General features: G+C 33.9%; 2 protein-coding genes across 6 annotated transcripts; both read right to left on the reverse strand.

Moving 5' to 3' along the window:
- Window positions 1-1778: 1778 nt before the first annotated feature.
- Window positions 1779-18299, reverse strand: LOC129293655 (LEAF RUST 10 DISEASE-RESISTANCE LOCUS RECEPTOR-LIKE PROTEIN KINASE-like 1.4). 4 transcript variants are annotated; one of them, XM_054931733.1, is made up of 5 exons: window positions 11987-12038; window positions 11123-11839; window positions 3395-3424; window positions 2982-3305; window positions 1779-2886 (listed from the first exon to the last, which is right to left on the reverse strand). In XM_054931733.1, the coding sequence occupies exons 1-5, from the start codon at window positions 12021-12023 to the stop codon at window positions 1961-1963; spliced, it is 2034 nt and encodes a 677-aa protein (XP_054787708.1). In that variant the 5' UTR covers window positions 12024-12038; the 3' UTR covers window positions 1779-1960. The 4 variants fall into 4 exon arrangements, with proteins under 4 accessions (XP_054787708.1, XP_054787707.1, XP_054787705.1 ...); XM_054931732.1 differs by lacking the exons at window positions 11123-11839; window positions 11987-12038 and adding an exon at window positions 17380-18299; XM_054931730.1 differs by having other exon boundaries at window positions 11123-12208.
- A 1108-nt stretch (window positions 18300-19407) lies between these two features.
- LOC129293657 (LEAF RUST 10 DISEASE-RESISTANCE LOCUS RECEPTOR-LIKE PROTEIN KINASE-like 2.8) lies at window positions 19408-22804 on the reverse strand. 2 transcript variants are annotated; one of them, XM_054931734.1, is made up of 2 exons: window positions 21889-22804; window positions 19408-20389 (listed from the first exon to the last, which is right to left on the reverse strand). In XM_054931734.1, the coding sequence occupies exons 1-2, from the start codon at window positions 22670-22672 to the stop codon at window positions 20271-20273; spliced, it is 903 nt and encodes a 300-aa protein (XP_054787709.1). In that variant the 5' UTR covers window positions 22673-22804; the 3' UTR covers window positions 19408-20270. The 2 variants fall into 2 exon arrangements, with proteins under 2 accessions (XP_054787709.1, XP_054787710.1); XM_054931735.1 differs by having other exon boundaries at window positions 19408-20347; window positions 21889-22803.

The following is a 22804-nucleotide window of genomic DNA, read 5'->3' on the forward strand; positions in this document are numbered from 1 at the left end:
AAAACAAAAGATTTTTACTCTTGTTGAGTGAAATATTAAAAATCTTAGCATGTAAATTATCATTTGAAGCTTGATGCACAAGTTAATTAGCATATTTATTTACTTATTTAAACATGTGATCAAAAGTTGGGAGCGGTTATTATATAAGTGTGAAGATTTTTTAAAAAGTTAAAATAAATGTTAACTTTATCATATTTATTATTCTAACTGATTTCGATTTTTTTGCTGTCCGTTGATAATTTTTTTTTTCATAAATGGAAGTAATGGACAAAGTAAAGATTAAGTTTGTTAGCCATTAATTAATTGTTTTGTTTTGTTATTTTGGCAAAATATTATTTTGTTTGTCGTCTTTGTTGTGACAGATATTCGATATCGCTTGTTGAAGAAGAAAGACAACCCGTCAAGGATAAGAAACAGTGAATAAGCCATCATGTTGTCCATCAATCGAGCCTGCTGTACTCTCGATTTTCAAACGTTGGCACCAATTTTTTAATGAGATATTTTTGGTAAATCATATAAGTCTTTCGAATTAAATAAGTTATAAAAAATAAGTCCTACTATTCACTATCCATATATTTTATGAGAGTGGCTCTTCAAGAGTTTTCACATTATACTCGTGTACCAAAAGTTATTTTTATCTTTTTTTTTTCCCAATAAGCGGTGATAATTTTTTTTTTGGCATTTTAATGTCTATAGTCTGTTTTCTCTAATTTTTTTTCCTTAGATAATAATCTCTCACAGTGTCCATCCAGCTATGAAATATATGTATTTAAAGCCTATTTCATCGAAATTAAATGGAAAAACAGTTCTGATCGGGGGAAAAATGATTTCAATAAAATGAGATGCCAGCATGAACTGGCTATAATTGGCCAAAATATTTGTCAATAGATTCAATTACTTAAGTTAGAGCTGGCATAGTCCTTCTTAAAAAAAAAAAAAATCTAAAATCAATCTTGAAGAAATTTTGATATATACTGTCATAAAAGTTCAAACAATCATATATTATAACTGATTCTAGAAATAATAAATGATAAATACTCTTATCACTTATACAAATGGTTGATGGTTCGAATATCAACCCTTACATATGAAACAATTTAGTAAGGAGCCTACCATTTGCCTTTTATAATTGAGATATTTTTTATAGCTTGCAAAGTCTATTTTTTTACTCACCAAAAAAAAAATTATGATTGATTTGTTTTACATTTCTTTAAAGAAAAATTGAGCCTGACTGAAATTTTAACTTCTCCAACCATCAGCAGAAGAGTGGAACATGAAATAAATAACCATATTTACTAACTAGATATAACACCCGTGCATAAAGGGACATTAATTTTCTCTTTTATTTTAGGAAAATGGATGAGAATGGAATGGAAGAGACATTTTAATAATTTCAATCAAGAAAAAGACAAACAAATAGCGTCATAAAATTTTAAATGAAAATTTTTTAAATTTATATTATATTTTCTTCCATAATTAATGAGTTTAAATATGAATAATATTATAAAAATGTGATTAATACCCCATCAAATGTCTTATATTAAGGATGAACAAATTTTTTTAAAAGACACCCTATAATAGAGACTAGAGAAAGTGTAAAACAAGGATATAATTAAAAATATACCATATATTATGGTTTGAGAGAAGTATGAAAAAAAAAATTTGTATGCTCAAATTTTACTATAGCCCCACATTGCCAACACCCCATATTTTTTTAATGTAGATCCCACAATTCCCGCCTCTTCCAACTATATAAATTAAAAAAAAAACCTAAAAAATTGTCAAAATAGTACTGTAGAACAACAGTATACAAGAGGTAAAGATTAATACATCGAGCACAAAGATTTGGTTATATCACCAAATATACTATATACACACCGCGCAAACACCAACGTGCATTGGTTCATTCTCACCTAAACTAAACTTTATCTCATTTAGCTGAATAGTAAAGTTATGGAAGTTACAAGGAACTAGAAGCAGTAGAGGAGCTAACCCATTTATCAGCAACCGAGTCTGGTGAAAATGGAGGAGGAGCATCTTTCAAAAGCATGATTTCATCAACTCTCTTATGATTCTGCGCATCGTCCTGTCTACCATACCCCTCTTTTTGGATTCCTCTCAAGACTTCCAGTACCTCATCCATGGAAGGTCTCATGTCACCGTCTTGCTGCAGACACCTAAAGGCCAATTCCGCCACTGCTGTCGTCATCTGCTTAATAGCATTGTCTCTTTCAAACCCCAGAAGCGGATCAATCAACTCATGCACTTGATGATTCTGAATTCTGTTGATGGCAAGATTGGCTAAATTTATGTCATGGCGGTGCCTGGTTATGTCCACGGCTTCTAAGGATGATATGAGCTCAACTAGGACGACACCAAAGCTATAAACATCACTTTTATTGGTGAGTTGGTAGCACTGATAATACTCAGGGTCCACATATCCAGGTGTTCCTTGTGGAGCAGTTGACACATGGGTAACATCATTGGGGAACAACCTTGAAAGACCAAAATCAGCAACCTTAACGCAAAACTTATGGTCTAGAAGAATGTTATTGGTTTTGACATCACGGTGTATGATATCTGATCTATGAAGATAGGCCAGGGCGTCGGCAGTTTCTATGGCGATGTTCAATCGTGTAGGCCAAGGGAGCAAAGAAGACTTTGATCGATTTCCTTGGAGATGGTCTGACACTGTTCCATTAGGAATGTATTCATAGACAAGGAGAAGTTCTCGGCTATGTCTAGAGGTGCATCCATAAAGTTCAACCAGGTTTTTATGGTGTAATTTAGCTAGAATCTCAACTTCATTCCTGAACTGATCAACACGTTTCAGATTGCTTTCATAAAGCCGTTTCACTGCAACTGTACGTCCATCTTTCAGAGTGCCTGATCAACAATCAAAGTGGAGTGGATGAGAGAATGATGGCAAAGATTCATTGATGTATTGTTTAGAATCCAGAAGACAAATATTATATTCTTACCATAATAAACAGTGCCGAAACCTCCATTACCAAGTTCCATGGAAGGATCAAAATTTTTAGTGGCTTCCTCTAGTTCAGCATAGCTAAACACCTTAACCCCATAGAAGAAACTGTGCTGCATGGATTCAGTCTTTGAGGTGATGTAAGATGGGACACTTTGAGACGAATTTGTTGTAGAGGTAGCAACGCCTCTGCTAAAAGGAGCCATGAAGAGGTCCTTGGATTGTGACTGTTCTGCAATTCTTTTCCTTCGTCTCACCATAAAGAACAGGCATAATCCAAGAAGAATTAAAAAAGCTCCTGCCGCAGCAGCTGCAATAATGCCTGAAGATAGTTCAAGAAGTTAGTAAAATTATGCCAAACTGCTGCACCTTAAGAAAATTAATTCCGTATGAGATCAGAATAGAGGCTACCTGTTGTAACTTTTGATTTGGATTTCTTTTCTGTAAAATACAAGATAAATGTCAAAACTTAATGATAAGAAGAGAAGTATTATCGATATTCGTTAACGATAATGATAAGCATTATTGATATTCATAAACAAAAAAGAAAAATCTACGAATCGGAAGTGAAGATTAAAGGGGAGGAGTTTTCCAGCGGCATATGCACCCAAAAACACTGTCATGAAAATCGCATACACCTCTAATTTCAAAGTTCTAACTTTTCATATGTCTAAAACAAGACTGTCTAGAGGAATTAAACTGTTATTGGAAAGTCAAACGCAGTGATATAACACGCCTTCTCATATATCTCTACGCTCGCTGAAAAGCCCCAAAGGTACCAGACTTTGGGTGTTCAGCTTGCTTGATTCAAAAGAAAGCAAGACAATGATAATAGTAGTAAAATGACAGTCATCGCACAATTAGAGGGAATCCACTTGTTCTACAGTTTATAATGATAGCTAATTCCTGTTTCGTGCCTAATAGTCAAATTACACTGCATCAGTCAAACCGTCCAAATTTTGGCAAATGTCACTCCGTCTATCCCCTAACTGTCAAATTTTCTGGCAGATTATTCGGCAGTTAGGAAAGTCAGAAGTGGTAATTAATAGCTCATGCTCTCCACATAGCATATGAGTTCACGAGAAAATTAGCTTAGACTGCAATATTAGCATTCAAATTTATTCATACTATCTCATCTTTCGAAACAATGTGTACCCATTTGATTTGTACGAGCTTCACGTAAAAACAGCATCATCACGTGGCAAACCTATCAAGCACCTAAACAACCAATCGAAAAAGCTCAAAGTACGTGGGGAGGGACACAGGTGATCACCACAAATGCAAATTGGCTTCCCCAAATCGTAATCAAATCCACACTGGCCACCAAAATCAAGACATTTCAAGCATTCATGTTCATAAGGACTGCTATAATTCACATTAACGGACCGATCAAAGAACAAGAATCGCTTTGATTCCCCTTAAACTCACATTCAAACAGATTCTCTGGCTTTACGTTAATCTCAGAAGAAGAACCACACCCATAGATCAAAGTGAGATTCTCGTTGCCTGAACCGTACCTAAAATTGGTTTGGCCACAAGGGGAATTGACAAAGTTGTGAGTACAAGTTTCGTTCCAGAGGTCTATGCGTGCTAAGGTGAGAACACGTCCAATTGGGTCGAGCCGGAGGTCTCGGTAACTTACCGAGAGATGTTCAGCTCGGGAAAATCGCCGCGGCAGGTGAGGCGGAATTCCGGTGAGCCGCAAAAGGAGGGACGGTCGGCTCCGGTGAAGGAGTAGGGGATGTCGTGAATGTTGCCGCAGTCGAAGCTTTTGAAGCAGAGAGAGAAGGAGGCGTTGGAAGGGATCGACGTCGTACGGTGGAGAGTGGAGTGGATGAAGGTGAAGAGGACGAAGAAGAGCATGGCTTGTTGTCCATTGGGTTGTTGGTCTGACTCTGTGGCGGGCGGGAAGATTGGTTTTTGACTAACCAGAACACTACAAGACACACAATAATAATAGAGTCTGCTTTGGTTGCCATAACAAGTTATGATGAAGCTTGAGCTCTAGATGGATTTATTTGACTCTGACTTTTTGTGTACATATACACACACGCAATGGAAAACAAGCTCCAAGATATCAAGTTGAACGGCACATGCCTCTTAAAAAATTTAATTTACTAACATTTAAGTTCTACCATTTGTTTATCAAAGATAGGTTTTAACTAGCTAATCAAACTTGATTAGCTGTATGCTAACTCAATACTAGTTAATATTAATAGTAATACATAGTTGGTAGCAGCACGCCACTATCACTAATTCCCCTTCGCAGCAGTTTCCAAGCCATCCAATAATTTACTTGTCTGCACGATGCAAGAGGGGTGTGTGTGTGAACAAGTTGGCAACAAGATAATACCCCATTTTTCTGGAATATTTGGTAAGCTTTTTCATAATATTCTGAAATATTTGGTAAGCTTTTTCATAATATTTCTTTCATAAAGATTTGGCTCATAAATTACAAAATTGTGAATTCAAATCTCGTTATCAATATAAAAATATTATTAGCAACTCATATGAATTCAAAATGAAAGTAATTTTTATAAGTACTTTTTGAATTCAAAATATACATTAATTTTAATGATTTCTAAGAACCCAACTTATATGAACTTTAATGTTTATAAAAAAATAGCAATACAAGCATAAATAATTTTTTTAATAGTGAGTCAGGTATTAGGGAAGCGCATGCTTTTAAGATACTCATAGATTGCTCACCAGCAAAGTTCTTATATCAACATCAAGATGTGAACTTACAACCTTATAAGTTATGAATTGAATTTTTATTAATTGGACTAATCTTTGTTAGCCAAACATGAATAATTTGTTTTCAAGTCATGGAATAATAAGGTATGAAAAGACGACTTAGTCTTGTGGTGAAAACCCAACAGACTCGCCCTCATGGCCCATTTCAAGGGGAGCCAGCCGCAGGAAGGCACCTCCCCTCTGGTATAGTGGTATTATTAGAGGGCTTCGCTAAGCTTATTTTTCATGCAAAGTAAAAATACATTGCAATGCAATGCAGGAGATGCACATTACCAGAAAGGACATCAAACATTTTAGACAGATCTTGTCTCTACTAAAATAAACACTAAAGAAATGTATTTACATTTTTCTTAATCATGTTAATCATGCAAGTCACTTTTCCGAATTTAGGTTTGATGACGAAAGAGGGAATAGATTCTTCAAACAACACAAGCAAAAAGATAAAATTTCCAACACAATCAACATAAAAGCACAGGATAGTGAAGCTGACTGACTATAACTAACACCCATTTCTCGAATAAAAACTAGAACAGAGGCTTAGTTCAACCTCTGGCAAGAACACCCAGCATCAAGAACTAGAGACACGGTCTCAGACCAGACGAGAGAGCAATTTCAAACGAGAAAAAAAAAAGAAAAAAAAAAAGAAATTCAAAGGAGATCATGGGAGAAGGAAAAAAAAAAAGAGGAAAGAAACCTACTGGATGAGTAGGTATGAATTTCAATCCAAACCTACCAAACATTGAAGATGATTATTACTAGAAACAAAAGACTCTCCCATCTTACTTATCATCAAGTCCCGTATGTCATATTCGATCCAACTAGAACCTACCTTCATCTATTGAACGGGGGTTTAATATATACATTTGGACGAGTAAAAAAGGTTCATCAAAAGAAGCCTAACTGTTTTGGACGAAGTCATATGCAAACCACAAAATTATTGCTCACCACCCAAAGAGCTTTATATATATATATATATATATATAGTTCGAGTTAGTCAGCAAAAAAAGATTAAGAGAGAGGGGACAAGTAAAACACAGAGTCAAAACTCAATATTTATACAGGTTAGATGCATCAAGAGATTCAACTATTCTGCACAAAGTCATGTGTAAGCTGTAAAATCACGGATCGCAAATTAAATAGCTTGGTGGATATATAATTATACAATATAGATGGCATCTGAAGTGGAGGGTTTTCGGAATCCTAAGAAGTGAGAGAAGTGGAATTAGACGGAGATGACTTCAGAATGAACTGCCCAAGATGACAAACGACAGTCCTTTAATCATGAGGAAATAGGACCTAAATGTAATTATAAGTTGATCATACGATACAAAAGGGATTTTTTTTTTAAGTTAATTTGCAGTCAAAGCAGGTTGCCTATATTTTAGAACATCTACACTAATGTGAACAGCCCATGATAGCCTGGCACTTACCTAATAATATCTCCCTACCACCAAGAAAGCCCCTAAACAAGACTTCTTACTACATCTTTTTAAATAAAGTTGGTGCATAAAACATAAGTAAATTAGCCAATAATGAAGAAAATTGCAGATTAAGTTCCATTGTAATTGGGGATAAACACGTCTCATTAGTGTCCAGTGTCCGCATAAACTGAAGAGGCAAAAGAAAAGAAGAAGAAGAAGAAGAAGGCGGTTTTGTCTAGCTTTGTTTGGAGATGAACCAAAGCCAGGAATCATTCTTGAGAAATGAATCAACTACGTACAGAATCATATATAAGCTAAACCTTTTTCCCCCCCTTTTTAGCATGACTTCCTGACAAAAGGCTATCAAGGTCCTATCTGCAGAAAAGAACAGGGAACTTGTGGGCAAGTCCTCAGACATCGCTGAACTGTAACTACGTGATGAGTATGTGACTTCAATACACATACCGCGCTCGAAAAGCAATGACTGACAAGGATATGAATAAACCGGCATTATCTGAAATAATCTATTGAAACTCAAGGCTTATTCATCAATCTAGGTTCAAAGACGTCACTAATTTCTCAAACTCTAGTCTATGGAGCACAAGTACAGCTAAAACAGACTTGTATCATGTCTCTTACGTGTCTCACACTAGTATCAGACACAACCCTTCAAATTACACGACACTGCTTGTTTCGTCGTACGTGTTGCAATATCTGGATTCTGTATCTGTGACCTTCATAGATTGGTAGGAATTACTAAAGCATAGGTACTTACTTGATCCGCAGGCAGATGGAACAGGTCCGTCTCTACAATAGCAACTGAATTCACTTGAGATTGTGTTATAACCGCATCCCCCACCAGATTTTCGACAGCCATAACACAGATTATTATCTGCGTTCCATACCAAGCCAAAGCCGTTATGAATAGCAGCCTTCAGATTTTCAGCACTTGGATTTTCCTCTAAAAAGCTGACTTGGGACGCCAAAATCGGAACAATGACAGTAGATTTGCAGGTCCCTGTTACTTCAATTTCAGACGACGGAACAATTTCCGGGACCTCGGTAAGGAAATAGTCAACCATTTTGGTGTTATTTATAGTGCAATTAAATTGATTGGAGAGGATATGTGAGAGAGAAGATGGAGGGGAAGGACAACCATAGTACAGTGTCAGGTCATGAGAGTCCGAACGATACTTAAAGAAATCCAAATTTATGGAATTGTTCCTGAAATAGGTTGGACAAGCATCATTCGAGAAGTCAGTTCTCACAACTCTAAGACTATAATCAGAATAATTGACTTCAAGAACTCGATAGCTTTCAGACATGATGGTGATTTCTGCATATTCACCACCGCAATCTAGTTTAAAATCTGGGTGGCCACAATACTCCGGCCTTTTCGATCCCCAGAAAGGATAGCCGAGGTTTTTGAGGTTTCCACAAGCAAATGAAGAACTGCAATTTGTCTCATAATAAACACAGAAGCAAATTGGAATGTGATATAGGGTAATCGAAATGATAAAAATTGAAACAGAGATGCTGGAATGAAGTTGCATCTTGAGAAAGAAACAGAGGATGAAAGACACAGAGGGTTGCCTTCAATTTCCCAATAGAACTAAACAGATGGTGAGCATAGAATTAATGGTCATGAATGGAAAACTGGAAGGATTCAGCATGTTATTGGCAAAGATTTTCAAAGAGATGAGAACATTGAAAGGTACTGATCCCCATCGACTGCAAATTTAGGTCACCTAGCAAGTAAGAATTTCCCCGGGGCTTTCAGAAGGGGATGAAGGTAACATGACTCTGATAAAGCACTTAAATGTGTGAGATTAAGATGGATCGCTGGACATGGTCAAAAAGTCGAGCCAACTAATGCCAAAATTATTCTCCAACCACTCTATCTTGCTTGCTATACATGCGCGCATCAAAAGTCAAAGAGGTGAGACACGTTTAATGGTTTGCATTTTTTAAAAAAACTAAACTTATTTCCGAATGATTCACCTGGATTTGAATTTTCAAGGAATGATTCAAACTATAAATTTAAAATGTCTCTAGACGGTATGAAATAGAGACTTTTAAATCTCTTAGAGCTCCAAACACCTAAATACTTCTTTAGACAATTTGACTTGAACTAGAATTCCATCCCGGTTACTCTCACGCTTATGTATTTAGATAGGTGAACTTAAGTTGAAAATTTAAATTTAAAGTTTCATATTTAAAATTCATATACTTTAAATTTTTTGTTGGGATGATATAAAAATTTTTAAATTATCAAATTAAAATCTTTTGTTTGAATCTCAAATAAAATTCTAAATCTCAAATTTCATATTTAAATTTAAAGGCAACTCAAACGATGTTGGCAATCCAATCTTAGTTAAAGTTAGTGATTCAATCCAAATCAAGGGTTGTGGCTCGGTCTCGATTGACTTTGATTGCCCAAACTTGGATGATGTAAGTGGTCCAGTCTTGATCGGCAGTAACAGCCTAATCCAAGTCGACATCAGCTGTCCAATCCCAAACAATGCTTATGAATTAGCAAAGGGTGATTATAGCAGTTCAAGGGCTGTGAATTGGACCTAGATAATGACACTAGACCATTCCTTGTTAATAGCGGCATTTAGCGCCAAGTGACAAAAGTGGATGGATCAAAGATGGTGCTCACAAACCAGTCCTGGATGGTGACGACTACTACAAACCAACACCAGTTGGATGTGATGGACCAATACCAAACAGTGGTAGTGGATTGACAACAACGACAACAAACTAACATCGGGTCATAGAGGACGGTAGTTGAAAGTGAATTGAAATTTGAAATTTCTAAACCTGATTGATGTCGACAATTTGATCCTAGTCAAAGTAGGCCATGCAGTCCTAATCAAAGTCGACCATTTAGTCCTGGTCATTGCTGATGGTTTGGTCTCGATCGGTGCCGGCAATGCAATCCCAATCGGCTCCGTAGGAGATCCAATCCAGGTTATTGTTGGCGGTCTAATCTCAATGGAAGTCAACCAAAAGTAGCAATGTTGAAATTGATGATTGAACACAAAGGAAGAGAGAGACTTCCATAGAAATTTAATTTAAATGTTAGTGGTTTAAAAAAGATTTAAAATTACAAAGGGATTAAGGTAAGATTTAGATTTGGGTTAAATTGAAATTCACATATTTTTAATTGCCCAAATAATATATTTGGCTCAATTCCAAATCAAAATCCACATGAAAAGGAAGGAGATTCTGTTTCATATGATGCCCAAAATTGGAACGCAAAGCACTTCCATGTATTCTAATTTCTGCCTAAACAATAGTCACAATCAAATAATTATGAACTGTGCAGGGAAGATGTGAAAACCTTAAAGGAGGCTTGTCTCTGGCGCTAGAATAGAAAAACATTTGTTAGATGGGAAATTGCCAGGAAGCTGAAATGTTATGTATATTTATATACATACATACATACATACATATATATATATATATATATATATCCTAAAAGTCAAACATCATCAAACTTTTATTTCTCTTGCAAAGCAATGGAAGACCCGTCTTTTTTGGCTGCTATGGTGTTAAGAGAAGAAGAAACAACGACAGTTAATCAACAGGGTTATTACTTGATAACAGAAAACCCCATGACAAGAGGTGATCTTGCACTGGATGATCTGCTAAACCATTCATGTTCTCGAAAAAAGGGGCTAATCACCGTCTTCAGAGCTTTTATAGGTAATTAGCGTGGATGAGATGATTCGTTAAGACAAATTTATTAGAAAATGAGATATAAACTTCATTCGCCCTCGTCACGCGTTGTTTGGGATCCTAGGCAAAAATATACTGCACATCTATACGGCATCTATACTTCAAAATACAGAAAAATTCTGTTTTGTAACATGACACCTTTATCATAGAGTCATTTCCCATGTCCATGTTTCTCGGCTACAAATGAACAATGGATTATGATAAAGTAATAAGATACCTGACGGCGGTCCTTCTGAACATGTAGTATTATGGGGTCCATCTTTGCAGAAGCAGGAGAATTGTTGTCCCTCATAGCCGCACTCTCCACCAGATTGAGAGCATGTGTTGCACACTTCATTATTTACCATCCATTGCAACCCAAAACCCTTTTCTACGACACCCTGTATTAGATCGGGTGTAGCTGATGAAGCAGCTTGATTAAGGTATTCTTCATATACCGGCACAACACTACTCTTGCACCCACTTACATACACTGGTCCGGGAACATAGTAGACTGTTGTCGATGTATCATTATCTCTCTGGCAGTTTCTAACAGTATATGATTCAGATATAGGAGGACAATCATAGAGAAAGGTCATATTAATTAGACCATCTACATACTCGAACTTTGTTGGATCAATCGTATTGTTCATGTAATCACGTGGACAGATAGTGTCAGAATAATCATCCCTAGCCACTACAAGAACATTTGAAGTCGAGACCCATTCAAGAAGCCGATATTCGAGGCCCCCTATGGTTATCTTTGCGATATTGCTCTCGCATGTGAGCTGGAAATCAGGAAACCCACAATAATCTGCTCTCTCTCCTCCCCAAAAGGGATATGTGAGGTTTTGTTGGATTCCGCAGCTAAAAGAACTACTTCTGCAGTCGGTATAGCGGCCATCATCGGCGGCAAGAGATGTTGGAAGAATACTGAAAGAGACCAGCAAAGGTACTAAAAGAAAAAACATGGAAGATGAATCAAGGGGCAGTTTCATGGGGAAAACAAACTCTGAAAGAATCGAGAGGAACGGGAAGCAGAGTGAAAAGAATATGAGATGAGACTGATGAAACTGCACTGCAGATGAAAGATGACTCTTACATGAGATAATGATTGAATTAGCATTTCGTCTTTTCATTTACGCGCAGCCATGGATAGTTCTGAAAATGAAGGTCTTCGAAAAAGTTCAGATTTTGAAGTTTCCTGGAAATTGGTACCTCGGATGAATGACAGAAGCGTGTTTGAACATATATATCGCACCATATGCACACCATAATTTCGGATTTTCGACTTCAAAGCAAATAAAAATATATGGTCGGATAGGAGCTTCACTTGGTCATTTCCTAGGTGACTTCTAACGACCTATTCAAAGAGTAAATGGAACCGGCAACTAGGTGAAAAAATCTTAGCAATAACGTAGAGGATTTAATTTTGAAACCTTTACGTGGTCATGAATCGTGATGTTAAAAAAGTCAATGAACCTCAATTAAAAATGGTTGAATAAATAAGTGTATACTGTAATGTGAGAAAGGCAACTATAAAAGAAGAGTTAGCTAAGAGACTATAGATTTAATTCAAATATAGATTTGTAAGAATTAAAAAAGAAAAAAGGAAAAAAAAAATCTCTTCGCAGACTGTTCTGAAGGTCAAACTTCAAAAAGGAGAAAAAAAATTAAGAAGGGCACACAAGGGATAAGAGTAAAATATAAGATAAAATGCATAAAGACCAAAAAACAAATTAATCAACAATCTGATGGAAGCATGATCTTGACAATAAATTTAAATAAGCCATATAGCCTGATTAGATAATGAAAGGAAGAATATTATAAGAGTAGACAATATCAATTGAATCTTTTAGACTTTAAAAATTGATTTCATTTTGGTTGTTTTCGGTTCTCCAAAAGAATAATTATTTTAAATAAATTTTCATCAATTAATTTATTTAAAATAGGGTAAATGAAACTTTTAATCTCCTAAATTTATTTTAATCATTGATTTGATCTTTTAAATTTATTTTTTATCAATTTGATCCTTTAAATTTGTTTTAATTATCAATTTAATTCTTGCTATTTAAAAAGATGATAGCAATATAATATTAAAATTTGCTATATATATATATATATATATATATAAGGAACTATTTTAATAAAAATTTAACTGATTCAAATGCTAAATGGTTCTCATTTAACTATACATATACTAAGTTATCAATGTATTTTATATATTGGATTAAATTAACAGTCAATTAGAATTTCAAAACTTAAAGAATTAGCATGTTAATTTAAGAAAACATTATAGAATAAATTGATAAAAATTAACTGAAAGAATTAAAATGATTACTAGATCAAATTTGAGGAATAAAAGTCTCATTATTACTTATCATATTTAAATTTATTAAAAATATTTATTAATAATTAATAAAAAGATTAATTCGTAAAAATAAACTGAACTATTAAAATTTATTTAAACAACTCTTTTTTTTTTGTTTATAATTGAGTCTTAATGGATAAAATAACTTGGTTCATAAAATGTTTGTAAAAAAACTAGTAATACAAAGATTATGAAATTTTTGTCAATAAAGAAAGCGAGACAAGAATCACCCAAAAAAGGGGAAAAGGCAAACAAAGAAAGAAAGCAACTCAAATATTAAATCACAAATAGATTCTAATTCCACAACTTTCAGAGAAAATTGATATTCCTTGTATGTAACTGAAAAAAGCTAAAAAGATAGGAGTTGGCTTCCCTCCTCTAAGAGAAGCGTTGACGAGGTGGGAAATGTAAACAGTTTAAATTTAATATTCTTTATTTTACATTTGTTAAAATAAAAAATTATATAAATTGTTAGAAATTTTAATAAAAAAAAATCTATTTAGTCCTCTGGATGATTCGTGTTTAATATGAATAATTCTTATTTAATATTAATTTTTTTATAAATCAACTTTCCAGATATATTTTAAATAGTGTAGGTTTAATATTAAAATTTCTAATAACTTTTATAAATTAAATGTGGACCATTTATATTAAATTTAAACTGTCAAAAATAATAAAAAAATTTATTAAAAAATTTATAATTTATATAATTTTTTATTTTTAAAAATGTAAAATAAAAAATAAAAATATTACATATTAAATTTGAATTTTCCAAATCCTGCACGTCTGCTCCCTCGTAGCAGGGAAGCCGACTCCACAAAGATAGGATGCATCAAAATAAAAATCCTAAAAGTTCCAACTCTCTTGTTATTATAAACTAATAGTAATAATGATAATAATAATAAAATTGTTTACAGAAATAATTAATTAATATTGTCATTTTATATTAATAATATGACTAAGTCTAATTATATACATTGTTAATGCCTCAACTATGACAGATACTCATATAGGCAAGTCCAAGGAATTATGAATGGTTGAAAACAGTTATAGGCTCAAAAACAAAAACCAAGAGAGAGAGAGAAAAAAAATCTCTACAGGTCCTTACAGTTATAGGCAATTAATTTTATTTTAATTAAACCTTTATAATTTGACTAATTAAATTTTTTAATCCCTAAAAATTGAAATCCTTACATTTTTTCTTTTAAGAAACAAAATTAAGCACTTTTATATTTTTATTAAATGATTATATGAGTTTAGAATTAATTACATAATTTTTATAACTCAAAATTCATATAATTAGATTGTCTTCTAAATACTTTTTATAAACGTAAAATTTTCATAAAAAATTATAATAAAAATATAAACAGTGAACTAAAATTTTAGCTAAAAGTATTAAATTAAATTTTTTACAGACTTCAAGAGTATTTTTTTTATAAAATTTAATAATTCCCTATTAATTTTAACTTTTAAGGGTCAACATATATAATAGCTGAAACTATAAAAATTTAATTAAAATAAAATAAACTATTGAGATCTAATTTATAATTTAATAAAATTATAAAGACTAACGACTATATTTTTCCAAAAAAAAAATATAGTTATAGACAGAGAAAACAACAAATGCACTTTTCTTTCAAATATAAAAAATGAATAATGATGTAAAATGATAAAATTACAAATCAAGAGCTTCATAATGGTTACATAAATGACAAAATATACTCCCTTCATTTAAAAATATCAAATATTTTTAATCAAATTTTACCATCTAATAAAATAGTTACCTACTTTTAAACTAACTTTATCTTTTATATTTATCTGTATTAAATACTTTATAATAAATATATAGTTACTATCAATAGGGACACTTTTGAAAAAAGACAACGATTACATCTTAAAAGATTAAAAATGTCTTATATTTTTTAACATCAAACTCTTCAAAAATATCTTGTATTTTTAAACAATGTCTTATATTTTTAAATAGAAGAAGTATACTTTAAATCTTTCCAATGTTGAGAGATATGTTGTATCCCCATCCTAAGTAAACTATGTATATAAACAATGCAAAAAAAAAAAAAAGGAAATAACTCTTCTGATGTCATCAATTATTAATTATGATGGGGTCTCTGAAATCTGTGTTTTATTAATTGACAAGCCATCAAGTGATTTTTCGGATGAATACACATAAATGCCCTGACTCGAATATATTTTTATGAATATATTTAGACTATTACAAACTGAAAGCATCATGAACTAAAATAATCAGATTGACCAATTTCTTCACCTCAATCAACCTATGAAGCTCTAACACGTTTAAGTTTGCAAGTATACGCTCCCTCTGTCGTAGTAAGATATTTTCAACAACCAGAATAGGAAACCGAGGACTCTAATGGGAGAGCAGGCTGATGTTCAAGTCATGCTGAGAGGGCCAGTTGAAATTAAAAAAATAAAAGAATTTTAAAAAACTAATTTTGTTAAAAATGTTAAAAAAAAACAGAGCATAACAATTAATAATTTTGAGCAAAGATATTATTTTTTCTTTTTTGATAATCAACAGAAGAAAGATATTTTTATTTTAAGCAGAATTTCTTTCTACCTCAGCTGTTTAAGATTTTCTTTCTTTCTTTCTTTCTTTCTTTTTTGGGTTTCATCTTCATGTCTGAAAATTAGGTTAGTAACTCCTGGAAAATGATAACTGCTTTAAAAGAAAAAAAAATTAGCCAAGCACAGTGGTTTTTTATTGCTTATAAGTATTATTTTATAGTTTTATTGAAGACAATCATATTTAAAATATGACTGGACACCAAAAGTGAATACTTCTTTTAAAGAGAATTTGAACCTAGGTTCACCACATTGTGAGGGATTAACCCCTCTCATTAGACTCGCCTCTGTTGATGGCACTGTTTTGTTCCAAAGAAATATCTACTTGAAAGAAATAAAAAAACTTAATAATCTCCAAAAGTAGGTAGAGGTCTTGGATTTGAAAGAAGGAAAAAAAAAAAAAGGTTTTGGAAAGGGAGAGATGATTTCTAAGAAACGTTAATCAATCACAGCCACACGATGCAGTGCTGAAGAGGTTGCTTTCACACAGATAAACCAACCAGTGATCCAAGAAGAGAAACTTTTCCTAGAGAAAGGGTAGGGAAATTGATTCTGGGAAAAATATAAATGGTGAAACTGACACGCCAAGTAGAATATCTTCAAGAGGTCCTTGCCCCTTTGGTTGCAACGATTTGGAGGATACTGTGCATCAACTCCGTGACTATCAACATGCTAAGCGGTGATGGATTATGTGCGTATTGATCTACAAGCAGCATTGTCTTCCACTCTTATGATCTTATTCTAATCCCCTTTTTTTAACTTATTTCATTATCTGTACTCAATAGCTTTGCTTGATTCGTGGTTTTTAATAAAATAATACTAAAGGGCCCACAGTAATATTCATCAAAGCTAATAACACTCAACACAAATACAATCAAAATCATCATTTATCTTCACTCCTATTAATAGCATCATCAGAGATTGAATTATAACTTTAAAACATAATTTTAGAAAAGCAAATAGATGCGTTAATTGTCTAGCAAATCACACACGTAACGACAATTTAAATACTGCAATTTTTGTTAATCCATCCTTAGGGTGCAGAAGCATCATTAACTCTGATATGAGCTAATTATTCCCTTTGCATGATTTTTCGTGCCTTTGTATTAAAATAAAATCAAAGCTAATATCACCACCAAGACTAAAAATGTAAAAAAGCCTCAGACCTGTGAGGCTGTTACTTCGAACAGCCAAATCCCATGATTAAAAAAAAAAAAAAAGATGGGCGGGGGAAAAAATGCACCAGCAGTAATCAACACAAGAAGCTAATCTTTGGTCAAAGACAATGAAATAAGCTCACTGTCTGCGCATAGCCAATGAGCTGATGTAGCTCATACGGCTAAACTTCACTCTCAAGGGAAGTGCCAAGTACTTGGATTACTTCCCTGTAAAATAGATCTCATCGAGTGTTGCAGGGAATTTATCTGAATATGGTGAGGTTTAACCCACTCAATTGGATCTTATTCTTACTCTATATGTCGTGAAGTACAAAAATTGCTATTGACATCACGTTATAGGCGTACCTGGAGGCTCCTGAGGCTGAGGCGCTGGGTCACCTCTTATGGAGTAGCAGGTAGGCTGATTTGAACCCAAATCATAGCCACAGACTCCGCCGGTTCTCTGACACTCTGCACACTCAGCAATACCAGCTATCCATTTTACTCTAAACCCTTTGTTAAGTATGCCTTGCACTATGCTCGAAGCAAAAGAATCGATTTCTGACGGAGAAACTTCAACTGGAACAACCACGCTTGCAGAACATGACGCAAAAATTTCAGGTATATGATCCAACACTACATAGCCAAATGGATTACCAAACCCATTTTTACGACAAGGAAGTTGTAGATAGCTTATTGATGGGATTAAAGGACAACCATATAAAAAGGTAAGATATTTTGTTTCAGGCACGTTTTCAAACACCAGAGGGTCAAGGCTTGTGCTGACAAGCTGATTTGGGCACAGATTTTGCGAGTAGTCCTCGAATCTAACAATTCTCAGAATGTGTTGGTCTGGATTGGCTTCCAAAACCAGGTATCTGACCCTTTGGATTGTTATGAAGGTCGAACCTTCAGAACAATTGAGATACAAATCAGGGTAGCCACAACCTTCTGGACGGCCATGTCCCCAGAAAGGAAACCCAACGTTGCTAATCTTCCCACAATCGTACCGAGCACTGCAAGCTTTATGATAATCGTTGGTGATCGAATACGAAGAAATACGGGGCAATAATGAAAGTGTTATGTATGAAAGAAGAAACGTTGGGGTGAAGAAGGAAGCCATCGATGGAGAGGAAGACATTGACGAAGAAATATAAGTGACATACTCAACTATAAGGAACGCCGATGAGAAGGAAGGAGACAGAAGTTTGACCAGGAAATTTTTTAACGTTTCATCCCTTTCTGGTCAATTCCCTAGCAAAATGAAAATCAGACTCTCACTGCAGTCTGTCCAAATATTAGGCGTTTTATTTGTCTCTTCACTTTATTATTACAGGTATTGTTGAGTTTTTCTCTGGTAATTATCTATATTTCTTCTTTTTAGAAGCGATGGACTAGGTTTTGATTATGACGGTTTAAATTAATTTTTTTTGTCGAATTTTATTTTATGTTTTAAAGAAATCATGCTGCAAAATAATTAATAGCTAGACTAGATGTGGGCGCCACCTGTATGAAATCCGAATCCATTCTAGAGTGAATCTTATTTACTCTTATATATACTAGTTGTATCATCTTAGATTAAGTTAAACTTTTTTAATACTGAAATTTGGGTGTCGTAAGCAGAAATTTTTTTTTTTTAAAAAAACTCTCACATCCTTCAAAACTAAGAAAAAAAGTACGCAAACAATCCACCCGAGGACTTTCGTGGGGTTTGGCCGTTTGGTTTCGGTTCTCTGGACTGTTCATATTTTTAAATTATATTTTTATATTTTTATTTTATATTTATTATTATAAAAAAATTATAAAATTTTATTAAATATATATTATCATCCATTTAGACAATATAAATTTAATTTAAATAATCTAATTTAATATTAAATTTTTTTATAATTTATATAAATTGATTATCTAGATATATTCTAAATCGTCTAAATTTAATAATAAATTTTTCTAAAATTTAATAAATTTTTATTTAAAAAAGATAAAGATAATATTCAAACTGCCACTTTAAAAAAATTAAAAAAAGGTTGCAACCTAAAAATTTTAAATTTAAACTATCCAAAATACATTTAAATAGTTAATTTGTAAAAATTAAAAAAATAATATTAAATTAAACTATTTAAAATGAAATTTATATTATGCTAATTGATAATAAAATAAATTTATTAAAATTTTATAATTTTTTTATAATAAATATAAAATAAAATTATATAAATAAAATTTTAAAATTTGAACGATTTAAATTGCTCATGTAACGAGCACCAAAACCAAAATCAACTTGCATGGCCCGTTTGGTTCTCTGATAAAAGGTAATGTAATAAAATATAATGTTAAAGAATGAAATATAAGATGTTTGATAAATATATTTTTATAAAAAATACTAAAAGAATTATGAAATGACTTTTTTAAGTTAAACCCCAACAAGAAAATTCAAGCATCTTCCTTCTTTTCCTGGCCGAACACAACAACAACAAACTTCCTTCTTTGCCGGCACACTCCACGCACAGCAAAACCAAACCCAAAAGCCCCGCAATATGAAAAATCAAGTTGAAGATGGTGAGAACTGTTGGTGTGATTTGAATCTGGAAAATCTGGAAAACCCAAAAGCCGGAGCATAGCCAAAACGATGCCACGCATTTGATCAGGCCTCCACTAGACCTTGATATACTCTTTCCTTTGTTTCCATAGCTTCGCCGAAGCTCTGATTCCGAAGATGATGTTCAAAATGTTGGTTTCATTAGAGGGTTTCTGGATCTCCTCAACAGCGTCATCGATCGAAGGGAGTAGAAAAGGTAGGAGACGAAGACTATATGAGAAAGAAGGCGGCCGTCGATGGGGGAGGGTGGGAACGGCGCCAGAGAAGGAGGGTGGGTCAAACGTCAAAAGATGAGCACAAGAGGATGGGAGTATTTTGGTACAATGGTGGATTCAGGGTAGTGGAATAGAGATTACATAGGTCTAGTGATGTAATCCCTATTACAGCATTTGAGGCAATCCCCTTCGCATGTCCCCTTTACATTACAGTGGACCAACCAAACAGCATGAATGGGAGACGTGCATCAGAATTACATGTAATCCTCTTCTGATGCATCGAACCAAACGGCCCATCACTTCTATGCAAAAGAACCTCCCTTGTTCAGCAATTCGATTACGCACACCCATATTATCTCCTCACTCAGCCAGCAGGTATTGGTTGTTCCACAGTTTGCTTTGCTATAGGGAGCAGTCCATCTCTGTTACCCTTTTTGAAGAAGCCTTCAGCTTGTTTCAGTAAGGATGCCATTTGGCTCTGAAGATTTTAGCAAATTCTCAATGACCTCAAAGGAAGGTCCTGCTGAACGAGCATGAATTCTTGAGTCTTGATGCAAGAAAAACCCTGAGAGTGGTCTTATGGAACTGAAGTGTTAAAATTCTTCCTAGGTGGCTGCTTGTTGCAGTAATATGTCTAAACATGTTCTAATTTTCACTTGCACGATATGGTAATGAAATTGCTATTAATCTGACTCCTTATATGGTAAAGGTGTTATTGTTATGATGGTTCAATCTTCTCCCTAGACCTGTTTTGTGTTCGCTTAGATTGAACAAAACTAATGATGATGATGATGATGATGATGATCATGATAAGGGGATGAGCCTATGACTCAGCAGCTTACGCGTTCTCTACATAGCAAGAGTTGCAAGTTCGAATTCCCACTGCATATATTAGCCGTGAGCGTTGATCATATTTCACAGCCACACAATGCAGTGATAGGTAGAGGTTGCTTTCACATAGATGTAAACAAGAAGTATTTTTCTGCTGCAAGACTAGGAAAATTTATTTCTAGGAAAACAAAAAATCATCCACATGCCTAATTTTGTGGCAAGACTAAGTAATTAATCCTCAATTCTTCAAGAGGTACCTCTCTGTTTCATCCTCTTTGTTTTCCTTAATTACTTCTTCGATCATCAATAGGCTTATTTGATTGTGTTTTCCAATAAAATATGCTCAAGCATATCTGACTCCAACTACAAGGGACTACAGTTATCTAAAATTGAAAGATACCGAATCTATCATGACTAGGAACATCATTTAAGTACACTTCGAATTAGGCATATCAGATTATAAGAAAATATGGTTGGAATAATTAACACTGCAAACTAGTCTTCAGTCCACGATAGAGAAATCAAATTGCTCTTGGTGTATAACCAACGAGCTTATATAGCTCAAATCGCTTGGCTTCCAAATTAAGGTGAATTTGTCAAGTAATCATATTAGAATCTCACGTCTATGTTTTTGTTTTTTAAAAGGCCTACCGGGTAAGAACTATATAACAAGATCAAAAGCAGTGAAAAAGATCTCAATCATATACACATTGAGACCTCCGCGGAGGCCATTTATTGAAGTCTTGCTATTTTTTTCTCTATATTTCACTTATAATGTGGGAGCACTTCAAAATAAGAAATGTAGCCTGTTCTACATGATATAAATTAAAAATTGCATGGCATCACTAGACATTTTATCAATGTTTATTGTTCCTAATCTCTCACCAACTGGACCTAGGTGTACTGCATATAAAGCCACTATCTTTATAAACTTTTCCTGCTTCCTACCCCCATCTCATGACATGAATTTTTTAAGTTAGCAAAAATTAAAGTAGCTGCATACTCTTCCGATCTTTTTCATAAATCATTTTTATTAACCTCATCAATATCAATGCAAAAAAAATATAAAAAATAAAAGTATATAAAATTTTAAATATATTTTTATATAATAAATTTAAAAAATAATATCATATTATTTTTTTCTCTCATAAAAAATAATTTTAAACATATTTTTTAAATATTATTTAAAAAATTATGCCATAATTTATAAATGAAGCGAAATTATAGACGTACCTGAAGACCGATGGCGTTCTTTGTAATAATATCCTGTTATGGAAGAGGAGGCTGAAGACTCATGTTTGTAATAGCAGGAAGCGTGTCTTGCTGCCCAATCATAGCCACAGGCTCCCCCTGATTTCTGACACCGATCACATTCATCAGTTCCAGCTATCCATTTCACTTCAAATCCATTTTTTATTGCCCCTTTGACTTTATCCAAATCGATCACATCAACAAGTGACATAGGAACTTCAACAGGAACAAGCACGCTTGCATTGCATCGCCCAGAAAAGCCAGGATCCTTGCCCAACAGAACAAAGCCATTTTCATCATCAAACCCATTTTTGGAGCAAAAAAACTGTCCAAACTTCACAGAAGGAATTATTGACGGACAACCATATCGAAGTGTAAGATAGTTTAGTTCACGCACATAATCAAACACCTGAGGGTCAAGAATGGGGTTAATAAACTGTTCAGGGCAAAGATCGTCCATGCAATCGAATCTAACAATTCTCAGAACTTGCTGTTCCGGCTTGGCATCCAAAACCAAGTGTCTAACTTCTTGTATCGTTATGAAGGTTGAATTTCCAGAACAATTCAGATACAATTCAGGGTAGCCACAACCTTGTGGACGAGCTAGTCCCCAGAACGGAAACCCAACGTTCCTAATCTTCCCACAATCATACAGAATCCCGCAAGCTGTATAATAATCATAGGCGCTTGAATACGAAGGAACCTGTATCAGTACCAAGAGTGTAATGCTCGAAAGAAGAAAGCCAAGGGTGAAGAGATAAGCCATAGTGACATTGACGACAAGGAACTGAACCGCAGCCAGAATACAGTTTCCGTGTCTGTGAAGATATAATAGGAGAATATATTGTGCAATATTTAATTCTTTGATCTGATTTGACTAGTTAAGCCTGTAAGAGGA

The sequence above is a fragment of the Prosopis cineraria genome, unplaced genomic scaffold (assembly GCF_029017545.1).
Source record: "Prosopis cineraria cultivar Desert tree isolate PC_DT_omini unplaced genomic scaffold, ASM2901754v1 PC14, whole genome shotgun sequence".
Taxonomy (NCBI): domain Eukaryota; kingdom Viridiplantae; phylum Streptophyta; class Magnoliopsida; order Fabales; family Fabaceae; genus Prosopis; species Prosopis cineraria.